Source organism: Boleophthalmus pectinirostris, unplaced genomic scaffold (assembly GCF_026225935.1).
Source record: "Boleophthalmus pectinirostris isolate CB_2022bp ecotype Guang Dong unplaced genomic scaffold, ASM2622593v1 HiC_scaffold_19, whole genome shotgun sequence".
In the NCBI taxonomy this organism is placed as follows: Eukaryota; Metazoa; Chordata; class Actinopteri; order Gobiiformes; family Gobiidae; genus Boleophthalmus; species Boleophthalmus pectinirostris.
In genome coordinates this window covers 36,502,544-36,526,062 of record NW_026571140.1, presented here as the reverse complement: position 1 = coordinate 36,526,062, position 23,519 = coordinate 36,502,544, and the positions used below count along the sequence as shown (strand labels likewise).

At 39.3% G+C, this 23,519-nt stretch overlaps 1 protein-coding gene across 3 annotated transcripts in view; it reads left to right on the top strand.

The window, feature by feature from the left end:
* fhod1 (formin homology 2 domain containing 1) overlaps positions 1-23,519 on the top strand; it is a 155,348-nt gene that overhangs the window by 115,327 nt on the left and 16,502 nt on the right. Inside the window, exons 11-22 of one of the 3 annotated variants that reach the window (XM_055154408.1) lie at positions 2,508-2,615; positions 4,661-4,741; positions 6,360-6,386; positions 8,456-8,506; positions 11,842-12,011; positions 13,550-13,606; positions 13,870-14,001; positions 14,854-15,044; positions 15,371-15,530; positions 17,086-17,606; positions 20,029-20,184; positions 23,123-23,305. In XM_055154408.1, the coding sequence (XP_055010383.1) occupies positions 2,508-2,615; positions 4,661-4,741; positions 6,360-6,386; positions 8,456-8,506; positions 11,842-12,011; positions 13,550-13,606; positions 13,870-14,001; positions 14,854-15,044; positions 15,371-15,530; positions 17,086-17,606; positions 20,029-20,184; positions 23,123-23,305 (1,837 nt within the window). The remainder of the gene's footprint in view (positions 1-2,507; positions 2,616-4,660; positions 4,742-6,359; positions 6,387-8,455; positions 8,507-11,841; positions 12,012-13,549; positions 13,607-13,869; positions 14,002-14,853; positions 15,045-15,370; positions 15,531-17,085; positions 17,607-20,028; positions 20,185-23,122; positions 23,306-23,519) is intronic. The other 2 variants (XM_055154409.1, XM_055154410.1) reach the window with 2 other exon arrangements.

The following is a 23,519-nucleotide window of genomic DNA, read 5'->3' as shown; positions in this document are numbered from 1 at the left end:
GAACGTTTTGTAATAGTCATGGAATTTTAGTATCTCTTTCACGCAGTGTTGGGAAGGTGACTTTTAAAATGTTTTCCCCTACAGATTACAGATTACATACACCAAAATGTAGTTTGTAACGGAATCTATTAAATGACTTAAAGTGAGTAATGTAATCTGAATACTTTGGATTACTTGATTTGCTGTAGAGAAGCAAAGACGAGGAAATCTTAACATAAGATGTTTTATCTGATAAAAGTCAATAAAAAAAGCCCAGACTTTACTTAAATTAAAAATATCATTGATAGATGAGGAGGAGACACGTTCACACAGCATGATTTAGTCCTGTTAAATCCTGTTTTAGTCCTGGTTTGGACCTGATTTAGACCTGGTTTAGACCTGGTTTTAGACCTGGTTTTAGACCTGGTTTTAGACCTGGTTTTAGACCTGGTTTTAGACCTGGTTTTAGACCTGGTTTAGACCTGGTTTAGACCTGGTTTTAGACCTGGTTTTAGACCTGGTTTAGACCTGGGTTTAGACCTGGGTTTAGACCTGGTTTAGACCTGGGTTTAGACCTGGTTTGGGCCTGATTTGGACCTGGTTTAGAGTCCAGCAATGAGTGGAATAAAAAAAAAGAAAAAGGGATATAGCCCGAAATGTGGAAAGAGAAAAATCCCGCCATGTAATCCATTTATTTCAACAAAGTAACTGTAATCCAATTACCACTCACTGAAACAGTAACTGTAACTGAATACAGTTACTCATCATTTGTACTCTGATTACGTAACTCCGGTACATGTAATCTGTTACTCCCCAACACTGCTTTCACGCAGCTACAGTGTTTTTATGCTGTAAACTGTTATGATTATTTCCGAATTTATGCACCTTTTGTTTAAAAGAGACGACAATAAATGCACTGACAGTGTTTTGAATGTTAAAAAACTATAATCCCAAATTCTGATTTCTGTTTACTATAATTACAAACCATAAAATCACAGGAAAGGGTTAACATTTCATATTTAGCCCTAAAAGTCTGATCAATTCTACACATTTAGGTGCCGTAAAATTCACTTTAGGACATGAAAAAGTCATGGATAAAATTTTGGAAATTTTGTCAGTGATAAAGAGTGGGAACCCTGATTGTAACAACCCGGTTACATATCCAGCCAGAACTACACACTTTGACAAAACTCTGACAGGTGGATTAACCAATCAGATGTATCAAAGAAAAAAACAACATAAAGGATCGAGAAACAGTGCAGATTTTAGCAGCTGTGATTGGAAATTCTCAAGCTTAGACAGAAGTTTGTCACGCTCTGTGGTTTTATTCCAAACCCTTCTGGATTCAAGCAGAATGTAGACGGGACTGGCTGCTCAGGCAACCAACCTGATACAATACAACTCTCCTGTCAATGCAGGGGTCATCAAACTCAGGCCTGTGGGCCGACGCCAGCCCTCCACTCCCCTCTGCCCGGCCCCCAGCCCCTCTGCCCCCACCACTTGATCTGGCGCTATGAGACAATCTTCAAAAGTTGTCACGGACTATTTATTTATTACTTCTTGGCATATAATAACACGTTTGCATCTTGTATTTTTGTTGATTTGCTCAATTTAAAAAAAATAAATGTATATGTAGTATTTGTATTTGAATAATTATATGACGTATTTACATTTACCACCGAATTTTCGTCACCCGACAAGATCGAGATCAAACAGTGACAGTCGTGCAGAGTTCTGTAGTGCAGGACAAAAAATGGTGAGCGTCAAAGTACGAAAACTTGACAGAGTGCTGAATTTTCAAAGAACAGTGTATGACAGATTATTTTTTTGTTCAGTGTAAGGACCGTGCAGTTTGTCTGATCTGTAAAGAAAGTGCGGCGGTTTTCAAAGAATATAATCTCCGCCGTCCGTCACAGTCAGGAGCGATAATGTGACCCCCAGAGAAAAAAGTTTGGTGACCCCTGAGTTAAAGTATATTCTGCACTGTCCCTGTCTCAGTAAATAAATGAATTAAACTATAACACCGTTGAGTTTAAAATATTATTTACCGTGACAGACACACTTTGTTTCGACAGAGTTACGACTTAATATTCTGATTTCTGTTTACTATAATTGCAAAACATGAGTATTTTTCAGAATAATAATGACACAGCACAGTTAGGAGGCACTGTTGTTTTTATTTTTCCTTTGGTTCACTTTCATATAATCTCAAATTATATGAAGTTAATAATAACTTTACACAAATGTGGTGGTGGGTAGATTTTTCTGCTTTGCTCTGTATTCGTGGGTCTCAGTTTCCAACACTTCGAGGACACTTTCCACATTCGGATCTGATATTTTGTCTTAAATTCTTAATCACTATGACAACAGTCCTCATTTCTCATTATTCTGAGACCCACGAATAAGCAGACCTCTATATGCCACGATTTATGATATTGATTTGATTTTGGTGTTGGTTTTTCTCTCTCTGTTCTCCTCTCTCCTCTTGTCTTTATCTGTTCACTGCACCGTGGTGTTCAAACCTGCAGGGGGCGGTCTTTCCTCAGTCACCACATATCAGCTCTGGGACTCAGCAGGAGGTCCAGGTTTTTCACCAAGAGCAGCTCCATCTGTGAAGAGCCCGCTGCAGCGCACAGGTCTGTGTCAACAAACAGTGACATGGAGGAAAAGGAATCTGCAGCTACTTGAAAGTCTGTTTATTTTTCAACTCTCTCTGAAAATACTCTTATTAAAGGGCCTATATTACATTATTTCTCATCTATGTTAATGCATAATGTTGTTTTCTCATCACAAACTTGACTGGAGTTGTGTTTTGTTTCTTTCACACATGTTTAAACACACAAACCCTGCAGATTTACTAGGGGTGTAACAGTACAAAAATCACAGTTAGGTACGTACCTTGGTTTTGAAGTCATGGTTTGGTTAATTTTTGGTCCAATATGGGAACAAAATGCAAAACCAGTTGTGTTTTTATTAAACCAACAATTTATTTTAACATTATACAAACGGGAAAATAAAAGAAATGCAAAGTGCTGCTTGTTAATACTAATAAATTAAATAAAAATATTCTCACATAAGCAACAAATGTTTGAAATATTATAAAAAGTAAATTCCTTGTAAACAGTAAACAACAAAGGTTTTCAAAAAGTAAAGTGCAGCACTCACAGTTCCAGCATGAAGTTTTACTCAATGTTCATATTTTTGGCCAGAAAAAACAACTTGTCCACATTGTCTGCAGTAAGTGCAGATCTGCTGCAGTTTCAGAGCCCCCAGTAGTTGAAAATGCACTTTAACTATAGAGACAAAGGTGGCAAGTATGGACAGAGTGGAGATTCTTTGTCGGTGAAAGGTGAAAGTGAGGACGGCGGCGCGATGACTGTAGTTTTGGGAGGATTCACGTGGTTCAGATGAACATATTCAAGGCGTGGGGCAATTGTTGTCAAGTCGGTTGCCTTAAGTGCTGCGGGAAACACTGCCCCAATCATGGACAAGTTCCCTCGTGAATATTAAAGAGCCGAAATTTCTTGTAGCTGCAGATGTAGTGGTGGAATGTAAAAACACACAAATTGCACGAATTCACTCGTGCACAGCCCTGAACCGAACCGAACATCCTGTACCGAAACGGTTCAGCTTGAACACATGTACCGTTACACTCCTATATTTAGGCTTTAGGAGTGTCTCAAACTGAAAACATGGTAATACAGAAAGTGCTTACTGTGTTTTTAAACTCCATACACCTTCACTAGAATAATTTGGATGATTTCAGCCCTGGAATTATTCATCTCTACTGAACTGAAAGTAAAAGGTAAACTTTGGAGATGTAGACAGACTAATAATAAAGAATTACTCAAACATGTGAGAATGAAACAAAACACAACTCCAGCTATGTTTTTGAGAAGGTAACAACACGACTTAAAACTCACAACACTCCAATTTGTGTAATATAGGACCTTTAAAAGAACTCTTTGTAAGATTTTGTTTTGAACTGGTCCCAGATACGAGGCAGAAATGTTCAAATCAAACTCTACTGATAACAATTCTCATAGTGATTCATTCTTAATTACACAAAAAACATAACATTTATTTAAATATTGATGTATTCTTGCATGAAATTACCACATAAATAAGAACAAATACTCATTATTAAAACTCAAGCTTAAGAAAATCATTTGAAGCCTTTGAACAAGTTGGAAATACATAACTTTCTGAATGTTTTTACTTTTGTTTTGAGCAACTTTGGTATTTAGTTAACAGTTTTTTACATTTAGCTCAAAGTATTTCTAAATTTCATCTGTTTCATTGCTGTTTTCAATCAATTAATCAAACAAACGTTATTTATAGAAACCTTTTGAACACTCACGATGACCAAAGTGCTTTACATTAAAATTGAGACAATATAAAAACACGGAAAACAGTAAACGTTAAACAATTATTCTGTATTTTTCTTTTGTCTAACTGGCCGCTCTTGTGTGGCTGGATACACATTAGTTTAATTCATAGCCTCCGTGATTCTGCGAACACGATCGGAATGAAGCGTTGGCAGGACTCTGTGTTTTCAAACAGCAGTCCCTTCATACTTCTCCGTCCACTCATTCACTCCGTTTGTGTCTGTGTGTGTGTGTCTGTGTGTGTGTGAATGTTTTTTATTTTTCACTTTTTTTATTTAATTGTCTGTCTCTAGCCCCTCGCCCCCTGAACCGTCCCACTCGGAGCAGCAGTCTTCACAGGAGCAGAACAAGAGCGAGAGCAAAACCAGCTTCAAGTAAGTGCACCGGCGACATTTTGGGTGGGATTGTGCCGTTACCGTTGGCAACAGATTCAAACTTTAATATAATATGATTTTATGATTTACTTTTGACTTTTTAAAATACCTGTTATTGTTTTTTTGGTGATTATTTTTGCTTTTTTGAGTATTTGTGTTCACATGTGTTAAGAAAACCCAAATCATAATGCAGTTTTATAGGATACTTTTTTGACATATTTTTGTTTTTATGTGTCAAAACTGTGTCCTTTTATCCTTGGTTATCAGTTTCTTTTTCTATTCTTTATTTCTTTCTATTATTTTTCTTTCTATTCTATTTCTTCTATTCATTTTATAATTTTTTTATTTTATTTTTGTATTATTTATTATTTTTATTAACATTTTATTTTTTATTTATTTATTATTTTAACGTATATATTTTTTGTTTTTTTCTTTTCCTTCTATTATTCTATTCATTTAATTTATTTTTTTAATTTTATTTATTTATTTTTTATTTACATTTTATTTTTATATTTATTCATTGTTTTATTTTATATATTTTTTAATGTTTTTTTTTCTTTCTTTTCTTTCTATTCGTTTTATTATTTATTTTTATTTACATTTTATTTTATCTTTATTATTTTTATTTTATATATTTTTAGGATTTTCTTTCTATTCTTCTGTTCATTTTATTTATTTTTTATTTACATAAAATTTGTATACTTATTATTTTATTTTATATATTTTTTGTTTTTTTCTTTTCTATTTTATTCATTTTATTTATTTTTTATTTTATTATTTATTTTATAAATTTTTTTATATTTATTTGTTTAATTTTATATATTTTTATACTTTATATATTTATTTAAATGTATTTATTGTAATTATTATTTATTATAGTTCTTATTATTTATTTAAATTTGAGCAACTTAAAATTACAATGATCACCAATAATGGATATAAAAGTGAAAGCAATTACTTTACATAGATAAATTGTAAATTGTAACATATATACAAGTTCTACGCGTTGCCATGTTGTTAATTTCACTTTTCTTTACATATTTTTTTATTTGAGCAACTTAAAATCACAACGTTGAACTACAATGAGTTAAGAAATGTGTTTTTCTGTATCAGCACTATTATTTTTACGATGGTAGGAGGTAAAAAGTACTTGAAATCAGCTACGTACTACTTAGTTTCTAAATTTAATACACATTTTTTGAAGTAATAATATTCAAACTTTGGTTATTTCAAAGTTGTAACCTATACTGCTACTTTAAGGTAAAAATATGCATCATTTTAAGGTAATATGATGCAATTTTAACATAATTTGATGCATTCATTTTATATAAATGTTTAGTTTGTCTTTATTTAGCAGTTCTCACATTTACATCTGTGTGTTTTGCTCATCTTCAAACAGCTTATTTAACCTTTTTAACTCTTCTTCTTTCTCACCGTTTCGTATTTACAGCCGTGTTTGTTTTTCTAATCTTCAAAAACTCTTTATTGAACTCGTGTATTCTGTTACAGCTCTATCGCAGTCGCTACTTCAGATTCTAATGATATTTATTTTTGCTTAAACTTCCTCTCCTCTTTTTCCGACGCTCTCTCTTCTCGTCTTCCTCCTGCTCCTCTCCAGCTCTGGGGAGGATGAGCCCGTGTTTTGGTGAGTACATTCTCTTCTGCCTCTGTCCTCCTCTTTATTCGTGCTTTTTATGGTCAGTAACTCTGCGTCGTTGGCATCCGGCTACAAAATAAATAATTAAAATGAAATAAAATGACAGGAATTTTCATATTAAACAGTGAGGAATAGTTTTTTTTAACAACTATGGTCTGACCTTGAAACCAAAAATGAGTTATCTGACATTTCCTTGTAAGGTTCTGCACGTTATTCTAATTTGTAGTTCAAGCAGGACGTTGACCCAGGAGAAGGCGACTGGACGGTGACAGAGTCCTGCACGGGTCCGTTTTTGGAGAACCGCACCCGTCCGTTAACCCGAGATTATATTAAAGTTAAACCTGCACCCGCCCGGACCCGTTAACAGTCCAATACCCGTTACCCGCCCGAACTCGGGGTCAGCCCATTAGTCCGACAGCCCAATAGTCCAGGACTGAACCCGGACTAAACCAGGACTGAATTTACACTGTGTCATTAGTGGATTATAAATATATACACGCCACAAACCACTGAGCCAACGTCAGGACTGGACCAGGGCTGGACCAGGGCTGGACCAGGGCTGGACCAGGGCTGGACCAGGACTGGACCAGGGCTACACCAGGCTAAGACCAGATCTATACCAGGACTAAATCAGGACTACACTAGGACAGGACCAGGTCTAAACCAGGTCTAAACCAGGTCTAAACCAGGTCTAAACCAGGTCTAAACCAGGACTAAACCAGGACTAAACCAGGACTTAAACCAGGTCTAAACCAGGACTACACCAGGACTACACCAGGCCAGGACCAGATCTATACTAGGTCTCTACCAGGTCTATACCAGGACTAAATCAGGACAAAATCAGGACTACACCAGGTCTAAATCAGGACTAGACCAGGACTGGACCAGGACTGGACCAGGACTAGACCAGGACTAGACCAGGACTAGACCAGGACTACACCAGGACTACACTAGGACAGGACCAGGTCTACACTAGGTCTAAACTAGGTCTAAACTAGGTCTAAACCAGGTCTAAACCAGGTCTAAACCAGGTCTTAATCAGGACAAAATCAGGACTACACCAGGTCTAAACCAGGACTAGACCAGGACTACACCAGGACAGGACCAGGTCTACACTAGGTCTAAACTAGGTTTGAACCAGGACTAAACCAGGTCTAAACTAGGACTTAACCATTTCTAAACCAGAACTAAACCAGGACTACTCCAGGCCAGGACCAGATTTATACCAGGTCTAAACCGGGTCTAAACCAGGTCTAAACCAGGTCTAAACCAGGACTAAACCAGGACTAAACCAGGACTAAACCAGGTCTAAACCAGGTCTAAACCAGGACTAAACCAGGAGCCGATCTCCGCCTGCTGATGGTTTTATGTAATCAAAACACAAAAAAGTCTCTCTCAACCTGGTCCATCCTTCTGGGAAATGTCACTTGTTTCCAGGGCAACGGACGTCCTGGACATGCTTCAAGTATTTTTCTCCTGTTCTACCCGCCCGTAAAATTCCAGAAAGTTAAAACCTTCCGACCCGGTGCAGGACTAAGAAAAATGACATTGTCCAACTTTAATTAGATTTTAGCAGTATTTTGTAGCTGGATCCCAAATTTTCTGGATGGTATTTATTTATATATTGCGTTAACTTTCAGTATACTATAAAGGTTGGGGTTTTACATTTTTAAAAACATTTCCTAATTAAATATCGTCCGTTTGGCTCTGTGCACTGCAGTATTCTGGCTGGCTCAGTGTGTCTCAAAGCTAACACTCACTTTTATTAAAATCCTAAAACATTAAAATTCAAATCAGTGAGGTTGCCAGGCGCTTTTGTGCACAGAGCCTATTAAACTAAATTAAATTCTGACAATACTAAAAGCAGGTAATCAGTAATGGTACAGACAGGTGATGGTGTTTGGGAAATTCTGGTTTAACTCGAGAAAATGTAACGCAATTTTTGACTTTGGAGCAGGTTAACAGATGGTGGAGGCTATGAAACGAATATGATTTAATTCTTTTATTCTTTACAAAAGTGTGTGTATATATATTTGTGTGTTACTATGTCCTTACAGCGCGGACGAAGTTAATGTTAAACAGGACAAACCCATTTTCAAGATGTTTGAGTAAGTACAGAAGAAGAAGAAGAGAATCTGGTGTGCGTGGTTTTACATTTTTTGCTATGAATTGTAATCATACTAAAGGTTTGTGTAGTAAATTTGGGGTGAATTTCAATTTCAAAGACAATATGATGGTTGCATGGTTGAGAAATTACAAGTACTGCATGTACTTTAAAGTTCTACTCAATCGAATATTTGTAATTGGTGACTTTCCACGCCTGAAAACTTGTGATCGTCGTTGTAAAAGCCAAGATTCACATCACACATTTTAAACATGTCCAGTGCAAGTCTCAGTGTAACTTCACAGTGATTTTAGCTGGAGTCTTTTGTGGCGTCTCTAAATCCGTGTGGAGACGTGTTTCTGTTGGACCTCGGTTCAGTCCATTTGTGGTTCAGGCACAAACAATAGAAATGTAAAAATCCAGAATCTGAGACAAAATGATCCACTAAAACATCTGACCAAACAGACTGATTATAGATTAGGACTAAATTGAGGACTGAAACCAGGACTGTACCAGGACTAACCCAGGACTGTACAGGGACTGTACCATAGACCAAGGACTGGACTGAGGCTGGACTGAGGGTTGGAGTTGAAATGATCTGATTAAAGCGTTGATAAATCATCTGGGATGATAAATTGTCTGGGTTGATGATTTTGGGGTGTGTAGTTTTAGTGGGTGACCATCGGGTGGCGCTGTTTGCAAATCAAGCAGATATTATCACAAAAGTGAATCAAAACAACTCATGCTAGTAAACTTTTGCAGCCTATGTTTTGCTGCTAACCCAAGCAGCTAACAGGCAGTTCTCTTCTAGTCAGGCTGGCGGCACCTAGTGCCTCCGCTCAATTAAATTTCTCTCCAGCGACTAGATCAGGACGGTTTGCAAAAACCCCAGAATTTGTAGACCGCACACAGGCCAGTCAGTGAAGAGCTGTGAAGCCATGACGTCAAACTCAAGTGTCTGTCTGAGTCCCTTTTGTGGAACAACACAACAGTAAACAAAGTGGTCGAGATGGATGTAGACGAAGACAGACATCCTGTGTTGGCAACGATTCCCGAGATTGAAGATTTAAAGCCGGAACAAAACAATGATTGGTGAATTTTATCAGGGGTAAAGACGTTATTGCCGTTCTTCCTACAGAATTTAGCACATTACATACGTCACGACCAAATAGCAGCAATTGGTTAAATAAAAAAATTACCCACCTACCGTCAAACAAACAAACCCTAATGCTGCGAAGTCAGACCCCACATTTCCACTCCAACAATCAGAAAGAAATCATTGTAAAAGTTTTCTGAGTCCAGTTGTTTTGATTCATTTTCGTGATAATATCTTATACCTGGACATCTTAAGAACTGTTTCAATGAAATCAAGATTTATTTTATTGTTTATATTTTGGGTTTTTTAACTTGGAAATGGTGTTTTTCTGATTGATGTGTTTTTGCAGTGATCAAATGCTGTAATCATATTTTTTCTACCAATGGTTTTTCACAAGCTGCCAACAACTTTCAGCTCTAGTCAAAGATGTATTTAATTAAATTTCCTAACCTTAAAGATGCACTGTGTAACAAGCAGGTGTGGGACCCTCCACCCGAAAAGTTGCACAATGCACCTTTAACTATAGACATGAAAATCAATTGAAAAATGTCAAAAATTAATTGCATTAGCTCATTAAAGGTACAGTATGTAACTTTTTAGGTGGCACCTCACCTGCACGATTCAATGAAAATGGAAAATTAAAACCACAGTTAAGAACATTTTCCATAGAGATAGATACATTTTATGTCATACTGTCAAATATTATTAGCACCTAGTGCCTCCGCTCAATTTCAGTTCTCTCCAGTGACTAGGTCAGGAATCAAAATACACTAGACAGTTCTCAAAAACTCTGGAAGTGCGAGTTCGGGCACCAGCCAATCAGCAAAGAGCCGTACATTCTGTGTTGACAACGATTCCTGAGATTGAGGATTTGAAGCCGGAACAAAGTGAATGTTTGGTGAATTTTATCAAGGGGAAAGACGTTATTGTCCTTCTTCCTACGGGATTTGAGAAAAGATTAATATACCAGTTATCCCTGTTAGCGGCGCATTACATACGTCACGACCAAATAACAGCGATTGGTTAAATAAAAAAAAGTACCCCCCTACCATCAAGCGAACAGATTCTAACACTGTGAGGTCAGATGGTTTCTACAAAGTGAAACCGGCTGATGAATCAGGCTGGCGCCACATAGTTCCTTTGCTCAATTTAATTTCTCTCCAGCGACTAGGTCAAAGAAATCAGAATACACTAGACAGTTTGGAAGTTGTAGACCGTGCACCTGCCAATCAGCGAAGAGCTGTGAAGTCATGACGTCAAACTCAAGCGTCTGTCTGTGTCCCTTTTGTGGAACAGCACAACAGTAAACAAAGCGTTGAGATGGATGTAAACAAAGACAGACATTCTGTGTTGGCAACGATTCCCAAGATCAAGGATTTAAAGCCGGAACAAAACAATGTTTGGTGAATTTTATCAAGGGGAAAGACGTTATTGTCTTTCTTCCTACAAGATTTGGGAAAAGCTTAATATACCAGTCATGACCAAATAGCAGCGATTAGTTTAATAAAAAAGTACTCACCTACCGTCGAACGAACGAATCTTAATGCTGCGAGGTCAGACGGTTTCCACGAAGTGAAACCGGCTGATGAATCAGGCTAGAATATTATAGCCAAAGAAACAACATCTCCATGGAAACCAGCAGGAGAGACCCTTATGAGGCTAAATAAGAGCCATGTTTGTGGAGATGCAAGCCCGCTCAGAGTGATTCGATACTGTTTAATGGCTAAATCATGGCTGTAATACTAAAAGTCTTTATTAAACCACTTCTTGTGCAAAGTTCATATGAAACACAAACATTTTAATCATCAAAACAGTGAAAATGTTAAATGTGTTGCATAAAAGACATTCCTTCCTCTGAATAAGCAACAAAACTGTAGCACTGTAACAAAATAAATTAGTAAAATATACCAAAAAAATACTCTTGGCGATATATCGATACAGCAGCCCGCGATATCGATTCTGTATCATCACATTAAACAATACGATATAAGGATATTTCAATATTTTTCAATGCATTTAACACAACCAGAATTGAATAAAACAACCTGCATGACTCTTTAAAAGTGACATACTCTGGCTTTAAATTAAATAAAGCAGTAGTTCTTAGTATTTCTGTTTTAATAATTTCAACAACTTTAACAGCAGCTTGTGAAAATCCACTGCTTTGATTGTTATGTGATTTATATTTGCTTTTTAAAATCTCTTATGATGATCTTATAAAATCTTGTATTGTTTTCCCGCAGAGACAACTTCCTGCGTAGCCTGGCAGCGACCCAGTGGGAGAAGAGGAGACGGAGTAAACAGCGTTCTCGTCTGGCCTCCACCGATGACGCCGTCGCCCCGACCCCGACCCCGCCCCCGCCGACCAAAGAGGAAACGAGCAGCGTCCCAGCAGAGGATCACACTCCACAGAGTAATAAGAACCCGAGAGCAGACGGACATTCACGGGTTTTATTTGTGTCTGGCACGTTGATGTTTGAGGGAATTTTACAACTTCACTATTCTGAAGGTTTTCACTAAATAATTAAAATAAAACCTGAAAATCTCATTAAAGGTGCACTGTGTAACTTTTCTTGAGAAGCAGGTGGTATACCCTCTACCAGTGCAACTTTAAAGAATGATTATTACACAAATTTAGATCGCCATGTTAACTTTTATTGTTTTATTGAAAGTTCTGTATTTAATAGGATTGGATTTGACTAGAACTGGGCTAAGACTGGGCTGAGACTGGGGGGTAGAACTCAGTTAGGACTCGGCTAGGACTGGGCTAGGACTGGGCTAGGACTGGGCTAAGACTGGGCTAAGACTGGGCTAAGACTGGGCTAAGACTGGGCTCTGGACTGGGCTCTGGACTGGACTGGCTAAGACTGGGCTAAGACTGGGCTCGGACTGGGCTCGGACTGGGCTCGGACTGGGCTAAGACTGGGCTAAGACTGGGCTAAGACTGGGCTAAGACTGGGCTAAGACTGGGCTAAGACTGGGCTAAGACTGGGACTAAGACTGGGACTAAGACTGGGACTAAGACTGGGACTAAGGGACTAAGACTGGACTAAGACGGGACTAAGACGGGACTAAGACGGGACTAAGACTGGGACTAAGACGGGACTAAGACTGGACTAAGACTGGACTAAGACTGGGCTAAGACTGGACTAAGACTGGGCTAAGGACTGGGGCTAAGACTGGGCTAAGACTGGGCTAAGACTGGGCTAAGACTGGGCTAAGACTGGGCTAAGACTGGACTAAGACTGGGCTAAGACTGGGCTCGGACTGGGTGAAGACTGGGCTAAGACTGACTGGGCTAAGACTGGGCTAAGGGGCTAGGACTGGGCTGGGCTAGGACTGGGCTACTGGGCTAAGACTGGACTAAGACTGGGCTAAGACGGACGGGACTAAGACGGACTAAGAGACGGGACTAAGAGACGGGACTAAGAGACGGGACTAAGAGACGGGACTAAGACGGGACTAAGAGACGGGACTAAGAGACGGGACTAAGAGACGGGACTAAGAGACGGGACTAAGAGACGGGACTAAGAGACGGGACTAAGAGACGGGACTAAGAGACGGGACTAAGAGACGGGACTAAGAGACTAAGAGAGGGATATATTTCTTGACTGAACTTGGCCTGAACTAGAATTGGACTTGGACTAGACCAGAACCTTTTATTGTTTAGAAAATGTGATATTTGCCAAGAACAACGTATTAATGTTTTATACGTTTCTAGATATATGACTCAAACATGCCTGGATGACACATAAAACCACCTCATTTTTTAGGAGCTTTCTACCGTGTTATAACTTTTCCTCATCAAAAAATGGATTTCATCTTTAATGTAGCACAATCTGTTAAAAAATGAAACCAAAAACACAACTACAAACTACAGTAAAAGTTGAAAGCTGGTCTGGCTGGAAGTTTTTTTTTCCTGTAAACTAATGATGTTGTTTTATGGTGCAGGTTCAACAAACTGGAGTTCAGACACAAACGGACACACAGACTCACAAAATGAAAAAGGTGAGTAACTGATCACTGTTAGCATGCTAGTTGTTGTTGTGGAGTGGCACGAAACTCTGCTCTGGTGAATGTGGATTGTTGATTAATTAAGAAAGTGTTACGAAAATGATGAATGAGTCTGGACTTCTGCAAACAGTTTAAAATGAGCTGGTTTTGTTTTTCATGTTTTAAAGACGGTATAAATCAGGTACAGCGCCTTAAAGAGCCTCTTAAACTTTATTATTATTATTTATTTACATGTATTTTCTTCTTTCTGTTGACAGCCGGTTCATACCAGAGACCGGCCAGCACTCTGTCTGAAGATAAGAAGTTTGTCCTGGACATGCTCTACTCCAAGTCCAGCCCTGATCCTCTGAGCTCCATAGAAGAGGGCTCCTCACAGCCCGCAGACAGACGTGAGTGTCTGTGAGGTTTAATCAGCAGAATCATGCATTTCAAGGAAGAAAGTGACTCAGTGGTTAGAGCAGTGGCCCCCAATCTAAAGGTCAGAGGATCAGTTCTTGCTCATACCAAGTTCCTTACCAAAGGACACAGCAGCTTCCACTAGAGCCACTGCTGCCCCCCTGTAGCACCTGGGATTCACAGCGGTCTCTCATTTAAAGTACTAACCAGGCCTGGCTTTTTAATGTGCACTGTCTCTATCAAGTAAATACATAGTGGGGCGCCAGTGATTAACAAAAAAAAAAAAAAAAAAAAAAAAACTGCTGTTCTGTCCTTTGGCAAGACACTTCACCCACATTGTCTAAATCAGACATGTCAAACTCTGGCGAAATTTGGCCCGCGAGGTCATGTCAAATATGTTTTAGAGCTGCCCGCCGCTACAGATAAACTATAGAGACATTATTTATTTAAAATGTTGTTATTATTTTGTATTTTGCTTGTTCTGGATTCAATGTTTAAGCAAAGCTATTATTAAACATTTAACATTTAAAATGTTTAACAATACTTATCTTGAAAGAAGAGAAAACATGTAAATATTTCCCATAGTTTGTCCCACGACTTAGTTCCAGTTTTTAATTTTGGCCTCTGTGAATTTGAGTTTGACACCCCTGGTCTAGTTAGTATGAATGGAGTGAATGAATAATGCTCTGTAAAGCATCTTTGAGCGCTATATAAATCTGATCCATTATTATTATTATTGATTAAACAAATATGCATTATCCAGCAACAAAATAAAATAATAAAATCAAGTACATTTCTACTTCAGTTGTTTTATTAACCCCCCTCTCCTCTCGTCTCTGTCCCAGCCCGCAGACCTCTGGTGATGGTGGTGTCCGGGGGAGACACGGGCAGTGTGGGTCGTGTGCTGGAGCGTCTGTCCAGCATCAGGCGCTCAGTGGAAAGTCCCACTGACACCAGCGCCTCCCGCAGGGCAGAGCTGGAAGGACTGGAGGGCTCCGCACAGGCCGCTCTGGCTCGACTCGCAGAGGAGAAACAGGTGAGTTTACACGAACTCCAACAGAGACAAAAGCTGGTGAAATGAATGTCAGATTTTGGTTTTACTCATATGTTTATTGTACATTTTATTTTGTTCTTGTTTAACTGTTAAAGGGCCTATATTATGCTGTTTTCAGATTTATCTATTTTATAATGTATCTGAAGTTGTGTAGTTTTATTCACACGTTTTAACACACAAACCCGCATATTTAGAGTTTTTCTCTCGAACTGTAATACAGGAAGTGCTCCACTGTGTTTTTAAACTCTTCACCTTCACTAGAATAATTTTGATCATTTCAATGTGTCTGTCTGTGTCTCTCTCCACAGACTCGCTCTCTCCGGTCTCAGGCCAGTGTGGACATCGAGACCCACACCAAGCGTCTGGAGGGGACTCAGATGACCCCTCTGGGCTCAGGAGGCTCCGAGGCCTGGGACCAGATCCAGCCCTCGGCCGCATCCCTCCGCATCAAGGACCTCGACTTCTCAGGTCTCAGTTTTTAAAATAATTTTTAATTAGTATCATGTCTATTGGTTTCAGTAGCATATCAGTGATGTAAGAGGTTTCCCCAATATTGAAAATTGTTCCGTTTTTTTTTTTTTTTTTTAAATATACAATTAGTTTTATTGTTATTGTCATGTAAATCACAATGAAATACAGTAAAATGTATCAGCACATATTAAAAAGTGGGGTGTTATATACCAGTTTTTATTTCACTTTCCACCATGTTATAATGTTTTCTCTCCAAAAACATGCCTGAAGAGATTTTAGATGTCATCAATGCATGTTTGAGTAATCTAGTGATCTCTCCTGGGTGCTATTTAAAGCCTCATTTAAACCAAAGCCTGTGTCACCCATGCTCCCACAATATATATACAAATATACAAAAACAATAACACAATAGTAATAATTAAGCACTTATTATTATGCATTTTACTGTTAGCTAGCTATGAACGTGTGGTCCCTAAACTAAAGTGTTATTTAAAGCCACCATCCATAATTAGATTAGCTGACCCACCCCTGTTGTATTCTCACGTATCACCACTAGAGGCTTCCTATGTTACTGCACAGGTGAAGGGACGGGGGCAGGTTTCACATTTGCCATCTGCTCATGAAAATGAATCAAATAGCCTCACACAGTGGTGTAGTGGAAATTTTTAAGTGGGGGTACGTGATTCGTGAGGTCAGCGATGTGATGAATCTGGCCCAACAAACCAGGACTAAACCAGAACTAAACCAGGACTAAAATGGGGCTAAAACAGGACGAAACCAGGACGAAACCAGGACGAAACCAGGACGAAACCAGGACAGGACGAAAACAGGACGAAAACAGGACGAAAACAGGACGAAAACAGGACGAAAACAGGACTAAAACAGGACTAAAACAGGACTAAAACAGGACTAAAACAGGACTAAAACAGGACTAAAACAGGACTAAAACAGGACTAAAACAGGACTAAAACAGGATTAAAACAGGACTAAAACAGGATTAAAACAGGATTAAAACAGGAAAAACAGGAAAAAACAAAAACAGGACTAAAAGGACTAAACAGACTAAACAGACAAAACAGGACTAAAACAGGACAAAACAGGACTAAACAGGACTAAAACAGGACTAAAACAGGACTAAAGCTAAACCACCAACCAGGTCTAAACCAGGTCTAAACCATGTCTAAACCACGTCTAAACCACATCTAAACCTCGTCTAAACCAAGTCTAAACCACTCTGCGCCCGTCTTTTCGCCTGCGGTCACCCAACAGTCTACGTGGGCGCACCTCTGGGCCCATCCACTTAGTCCTAGTTCAGTCCTCCTGGTTCAGTCCTCCTGGTTTAGTCCTGTATTTAGTCCTGGTTCAGTCCTGGTCCCTCATGTCTCAGGTCACTTTAGGACAGTTAAGTTGTAGACAATTTTATATATATTTTTTTTTTATATCTCGTTGGGAGAAGTGGGTAGACGGCGTACCCCTGCGTACCACACCCCTGGACTTACACATAGTAAGTCATATTTTTATTACTGCTGACTTCTGTTGTGTACTTTCTCAGACCTGCTCGATGAAGAGGACATTGACGTGTTGGACATGGACACTATGGATGCGAGTTCTCGTTTATCAGGGGCCCCTCCTCCCCCGCCTCCTCCGCCTGGCTCTGGACCTCCACCTCCCCCGCCTCCCCCTCCTCCGCCTGGGTTTGTGTCTGGGATACCCCCACCTCCCCCTCTTCCCCCCGGCTCTGCTCCACCACCTCCCCCGCCCCCTCCTCCTCCTCCTCCTGGGTTTGTTTCAGGCGCTCCTCCACCTCCCCCTCCTCCTCCTCCACCACCAGGGGGCGGCATTCCCTCGGCCCCGGCCCCTCCTCCCCTGGGCTCTGCGTTCGGAGACGTGCCCAAGAAGAAGAAGAAGACGGTGAAGTTGTTTTGGCGGGAGCTGAAGCAGGCGGACGGGGGACCTCAGAAGTGCAGGTTTGGGCGCGGGACCGTGTGGGCGTCGCTGGATAAGGTTACCGTGGATACCGCCAAACTGGAACATCTGTTTGAGTCCAAGGCCAAAGAACTGCCCATGAACAAGGTGACAACACTCTGGAACCAAACATGACTTTTCAGCCATTTTACCCAACTCACTGTACCTGATTTTTCTCTTTTAAAACGTGAAATGAGTTTACTCTGCGCAGTTTTCGAGAGCAGAGTCACATAAAGCTAACAGCAGCAACTAGCATGCTGATGCTCACTTCCTGATTCTCTAACAACTGAATACTTGAGGTAATTAGATTAAGTTTAATATTACAACGTTAGCCTCACCACTGGGATTTTCTGTCACTGTGTCCTTAAGCTAGACACTTCCAATCAGGAGTCCAGAGCGTAGTTTTGCCGTAAAGCTAAGAGCAACTAGCATCCAAATGTGCACTTGCTGATTACTGGACCATTTAAAACTTTATAATTAGATTATTAGATTTGTTTTAATATTGACCCTTAGCTTCACCACCAGGGTTGATTGTGTCCTTGAGCTAGACACTTCCAGTCAAGAGACCAGAGCGTAGTTTTGCCACAAATCTAACAGCAACTAGCATGCTAACACGCACTTCCTGATTCTCTGAAAATTTCATTCTTTATAATTAGATTAGTTTTAATTTTCCAACATTCCACCACCATCACCTCACTATTTAAGAGACCAGAGAATAGTTTTGTTGTAAAGTTTATAGCCACTAGCATGCTAACACCCACTTCCTGATTTTGGGACCATTTAATACTTTATTAGATAATTAGATTTGTTTTTATATTGCCTTAGCCTCACCATCAAGGTTGTCTGTCACTGTGTCCTTGAGCTAGACACTTCCAGTCAAGAGACCAGAGCATAGTTTTGTGATAAAGCTAACAACAAATAGCATGCTAACACACACGTCCTGATTCTCAGACAGTTGAATACTTGAGATGATTAATTTTAATATAACAACATTAGTCTTACGACCAGGGTTGTCTCTCATTGTGTCCTTGAGCTAGACACTTTCACTGAAGAGTCCTTCTGCCATAAAGCTAACAACAACTAGCATGCTAACTCGCACTTCCAGATTCTGACAGTTGAATACTTTATTAGATGATTAGATTTGTTTTAATATTGCAATGTTAGCCTTACCTCCAGAGTTGTGTGTCATTGTGTCTTTGAGCTAGACACTCCCAATCAAGAGACCGGAGTGTAGTTTTGCCGTAAATCTAACAGCAACTAGCATTTTAACACGCACTTCCTGATTCTCTGACAGTTCAATACTTGAGATGATTGAATTCATTTTAATATTGCAACTTTAGCCTTACGACCAGGGTTGTCTGAGCTGGACTCTTCGATCAAGAGACCAGAGTGTAGTTTTGCCATCACAATAACTAGCATGCTAACGTGCACTTCTTGATACTTGGACAATTTAATGCTTTATTGGTTGTAGACAGTACAGAGTGGACTGATTTTGATCTCAAAAGTTGCTTATGAGGTAGAGGGCCTTTAGAATTATTATTATTATTATATTATTATTATTATTATGTTTATTTATTTCGGACAGTAATACATAGAACATAAATTAAAAAACAAAAACAAAAAACTAAATAATAAAAAAAAGACAAAAACGTAAATACATAGATATAACACAAAAAGTAACTATTTCTATTCTATAATAACAGGCAAAATAAATGTTACGCAGAATTTTAATGTGTCCGAAAAAGGAGTGGGAGGAAGTAAATACTTATTTAACCCCACCCCTTTTTTCTACAGTCCCAAATTAACGAAGAACAAATACAGACTTCTCATTTCCTGTACATTATAAGCAATAATTGCACAGTACCTCCATTGCATTACAATCTAACAGACAACAACAAATATATGTATATTATGTACACAGATATAGTACACATCATATACACAGATATAATATATACATACCTACATACACATCACATACCCATGCATACCTATATATATATATACATATATATACACCCATATACATACACATACATATACATGCACACATATACCCTAAGCACTCATTTCTTCCGCACAGTATTTTGAAATAATTAATTTTTTAATTGCCCTTTTGAATACATGTATATTCGAACAAAGTTTTAATTCTATTTTCAAGTTGTTCCATAATTTCACACCACAAACAGAGACACAAAAACTTTTTCTTGTCGTTCGAGCACGAGGCAATTTAAAATTCAAAACGCCTCTTAAGTTATAGTTTGTTTCCCTTTCACAAAAAAGTAGTTGAAGATTTTTTGGTAAGTGCTTATTTTTAGCTTTATACATGACTTGTGCAGTTTGGTACAGAATCAAATCATTCAGAATAAACACACACTGACTGAAATCCGCATAATCTGAATTCATAATAATAATTAAACATTATTATTTTTGACCCAGACTTCCTCCAGGGCATCAGGTACAATCGCACACTATCCACCTACAGTAGAATGTCCTCATGAAACTCTCTGTTGCGGTTGTGTTTGTGCAGAAAGGGCCGGAGCTGAAGAAACCTGAGATCCTGGTGCTGGACTCGAAGAGGAGCAACGCCATAAACATCGGGATGACGGTTCTTCCCGCTGTTCACGTCATCAAGAGTGCCATTCTCAACTTCGACGAGTTCGCCATCACCAAAGAAGGCATCGAGGTACAGTCTCTGTCAAACTTTACGGAGTTACATTTACATTTACATTTACCAAAACCCCTTGACCCCGATTATTGAGGTTTTCAAGAAAGCAAATAGATTAAAGAGCAGATATTTTATTTCTATGGCGTATTAACTGCAAACACATAACATATTTAGATCACTATGCTACGTTTTATTGTTTTGAAGATGCTATATTCACCGAAAACAACATATTAACATGTTTTATAAGTTTCAATAAGTCCCACCTCCCTTTGCTAAGTCACTCCCCCTTCAGAGCGCTATAACATTATAATCATTGTGCATCCCGCCAATAAAACTACTGCACATCGCATCAGTTTTGTCAAGTTGTTGTGTACAGTTTTGTATCGTGTTTTTGTGTTTTTATGGAGAATTGTCATGTGGGGGCATATAAAGAGAGTTTGAACAGGCCCACGAGAGATCACTAAATTACTCAAACATGCATGGATGACGTCTATAACCACTTCAGGCATGTTTTTTGATAAGGGAATGTCATTGTAACATGGGAGAAAGCTCAAAAACTCGATTTTGCGTAATACCCCCTCTTCAAAACACTTGTAATCAGACAAAAGTGTCGTTTTTATTCAAATATTTCAAGATTTAGAAGTTGATTTGCCACTTTTCAACAATATTGAAGCTTGTGTGAAAAAGTTACAGGCACAGGTGGGACCGAGTCGTTATTTTGTAAGCCTCAAGTAAACTTTTCACCTCAAGTCCAAGTCAAGTCCCACGTCAAAAATAGGCAAGTCGAGTCTCAAGTCACTGGTCCATAAGTCCAAGTCAAGTCCAAGTCGTCTGCTCTGAGCTTCAAGTCATTTCAAGTCTTTAAACCAAAGTACTAAGCTTAGATTTTTGCAATTTATATGAATTTTGAACTAAATTGTATTTAAAAGTCATGGTATATTTATTTAAGAGTTGTATTAATGCAAATCTTTCCTTTTTAAATGTTTTGACAAGATCTTAGTGTGAATCATTACGGTCAGAATAGAAAGAATTCAGATTTAAGAGCTATATAAGACTTATTTTCTTGTCTCGTCTGCACTGAAATGGACGGATCATGTTCTATGTAGTTCCCTCTGTATATTACTGCATTGTACTGTATATTACTGTAGTACATTTGAGGGTATTACATCACAGTACTTCAGTTACATCCAAAGGACCAAACAGAGAAGTGGGAGGGACATGTTCCAGTTTGTTTCTTTAAAATTAAGCACCGCATTTACCAACTATAGAGACAAAAGTATTTTCTAAAAACAGACTAGTCTTCTCAAGTCACAGGGTTCAAGTCCGAGTCAAGTCCCGAGTCTCTGACCTTCAAGTCCAAATCGAGTCCCAAGTCTTAGTCCATTTTATCAAGTCAAGTCTGAAATCCTAAAAATAGTGACTCAAGTTTGACTCGAGTTTCCACCTCTGGTTACAGGTCTCCTTAAACCAAGCTATTTGGGTAAACTTCACCAAAACACACAGCTGTCTGTTCAAAATAATGTCAGAAAACTTAGCAAAATACTGTTGATATTTTAACTTTAACACTGCCTGTATGTCTGAACATGAGTTTGATGAGTTATTGTATATTTATAATCCAGATTACAGCTCCCAGTGGCATATTTTAAAGATGAGGTTCGGGCAGTGCAGATGGTCCACAGGAGTCTTTTGCAGTTTAAGCAGATTCAGGTTCATCTAATTGAGTTCTAAATTAGATTTTGAACTGCCGCTGGCTCAGGTTGGGTTTAAATTGATGCACTGTCTGCTTGTCTGCTCTCCCGAGTGGTTAAATAAAAGACGATAAAAACTAAAGAGAGAGAATATGGCCTTGTTCACACCTCCATGCACTTTGTATCAAAAATGAGACTAAACCCAGAACTAAACCAGGATTAGAAGCTTGAACTCTGCCTAAATCTCTGCTTTGCCATGACTAAACCACAACTAAACCAGGACTAAACCACAACTAAACCAGGACTAAACCAGGACTAAACCAGGACTAAACCACAACTAAACCAGGACTAAACCACAACTAAACCAGGACTAAACCACAACTAAACCAGGACTAAACCAGGACTAGAAGTTTGAACTGTGCCTAAATAACTACTGAGCCAGGACTAAACCAGCACTAAGACCCAGGCCTGAAACCAGACCCTAAATCAGGATCTAAACCAGGCCCTAAACTAGGCCTTAAACCGGGATCTAAACCAGGCCCTGAACCAGGCCCTAAACCAGGACCTAAACCAGTCTCTAAATCAAGATCTAAACCAGGCCCTAAACCGGGATCTAAACCAGGATCTAAACCAGTCTCTAAATCAAGATCTAAAACCAGGCCCAAAACCGGATCTAAACCAGGATCTAAAACCAGTCTCTAAATCAAGATCTAAACCAGGCCCTAAACCGGGATCTAAACCAGGATCTAAACCAGGCCCGAAACCAGGTCCTAAACCGGGATCTAAACCAGGCCCTAAACCGGGATCTAAACCAGGCCCTAAACCGGGATCTAAACCAGGCCCTAAACCAGGGATCTAAACCAGGCCCTAAATCAGGATCTAAACTAGGCTCGAAACTAGGCCCGAAACCGGGATCTAAACCGGGATCTAAACCAGGATCTAAACCAGGCCCTGAACCAGGCCCGAAACCAGGCCCTAAACCGGGATCTAAACCAGGCCCGAAACCAGGCCCTAAACTGGGATCTAAACCAGGCCCTAAATCAGGATCTAACCCTGGCTCTAACCCTGGACCTAACCCTGGCTCTAAACCAGGCCCTAAACCAGGATCAAAGAGACTTGTACAATGAAGAACCAGGACCAGATGTGAACTCAAGCCAAGACATACGATAATATTTTATTGTAATATGAGTACTGTATAACACATGATATTGTTGGTTAGACTGAGGTATTTTTTCTTAACTTTTTTCCTTTCTTTTCTCTCTGAGCAGAAGATCTTGACCATGGTGCCCACAGAGGAGGAGAAGCAGATGATCCAGGAGGCTCAGCTCGCCAACCCCGACGTCCCTCTGGGCACAGCTGAACAGTTCCTCCTGAGTCTGGCCTCCATCAGCGCCCTGACCCCGAGACTACAACTCTGGGCCTTCAAACTCAACTACGAGACTCTAGAGAAGGTACAGCTCTCACCTCAACACAACACTGCACAACACTACGGTATTTTTTTATTTAGGTACTTTTTTAACTAACGGTCTTCTTTGAGATTTTATTGCCTTGTCAGTACCGTTCCACTGTATGGTATTAAACATTGATAGTGTTGTCATCAAGGCCGCACTAATCGAGACCAAGACCTGTCCGAGTCCACAGGGTCCCGAGGCCACAGGGTCCCGA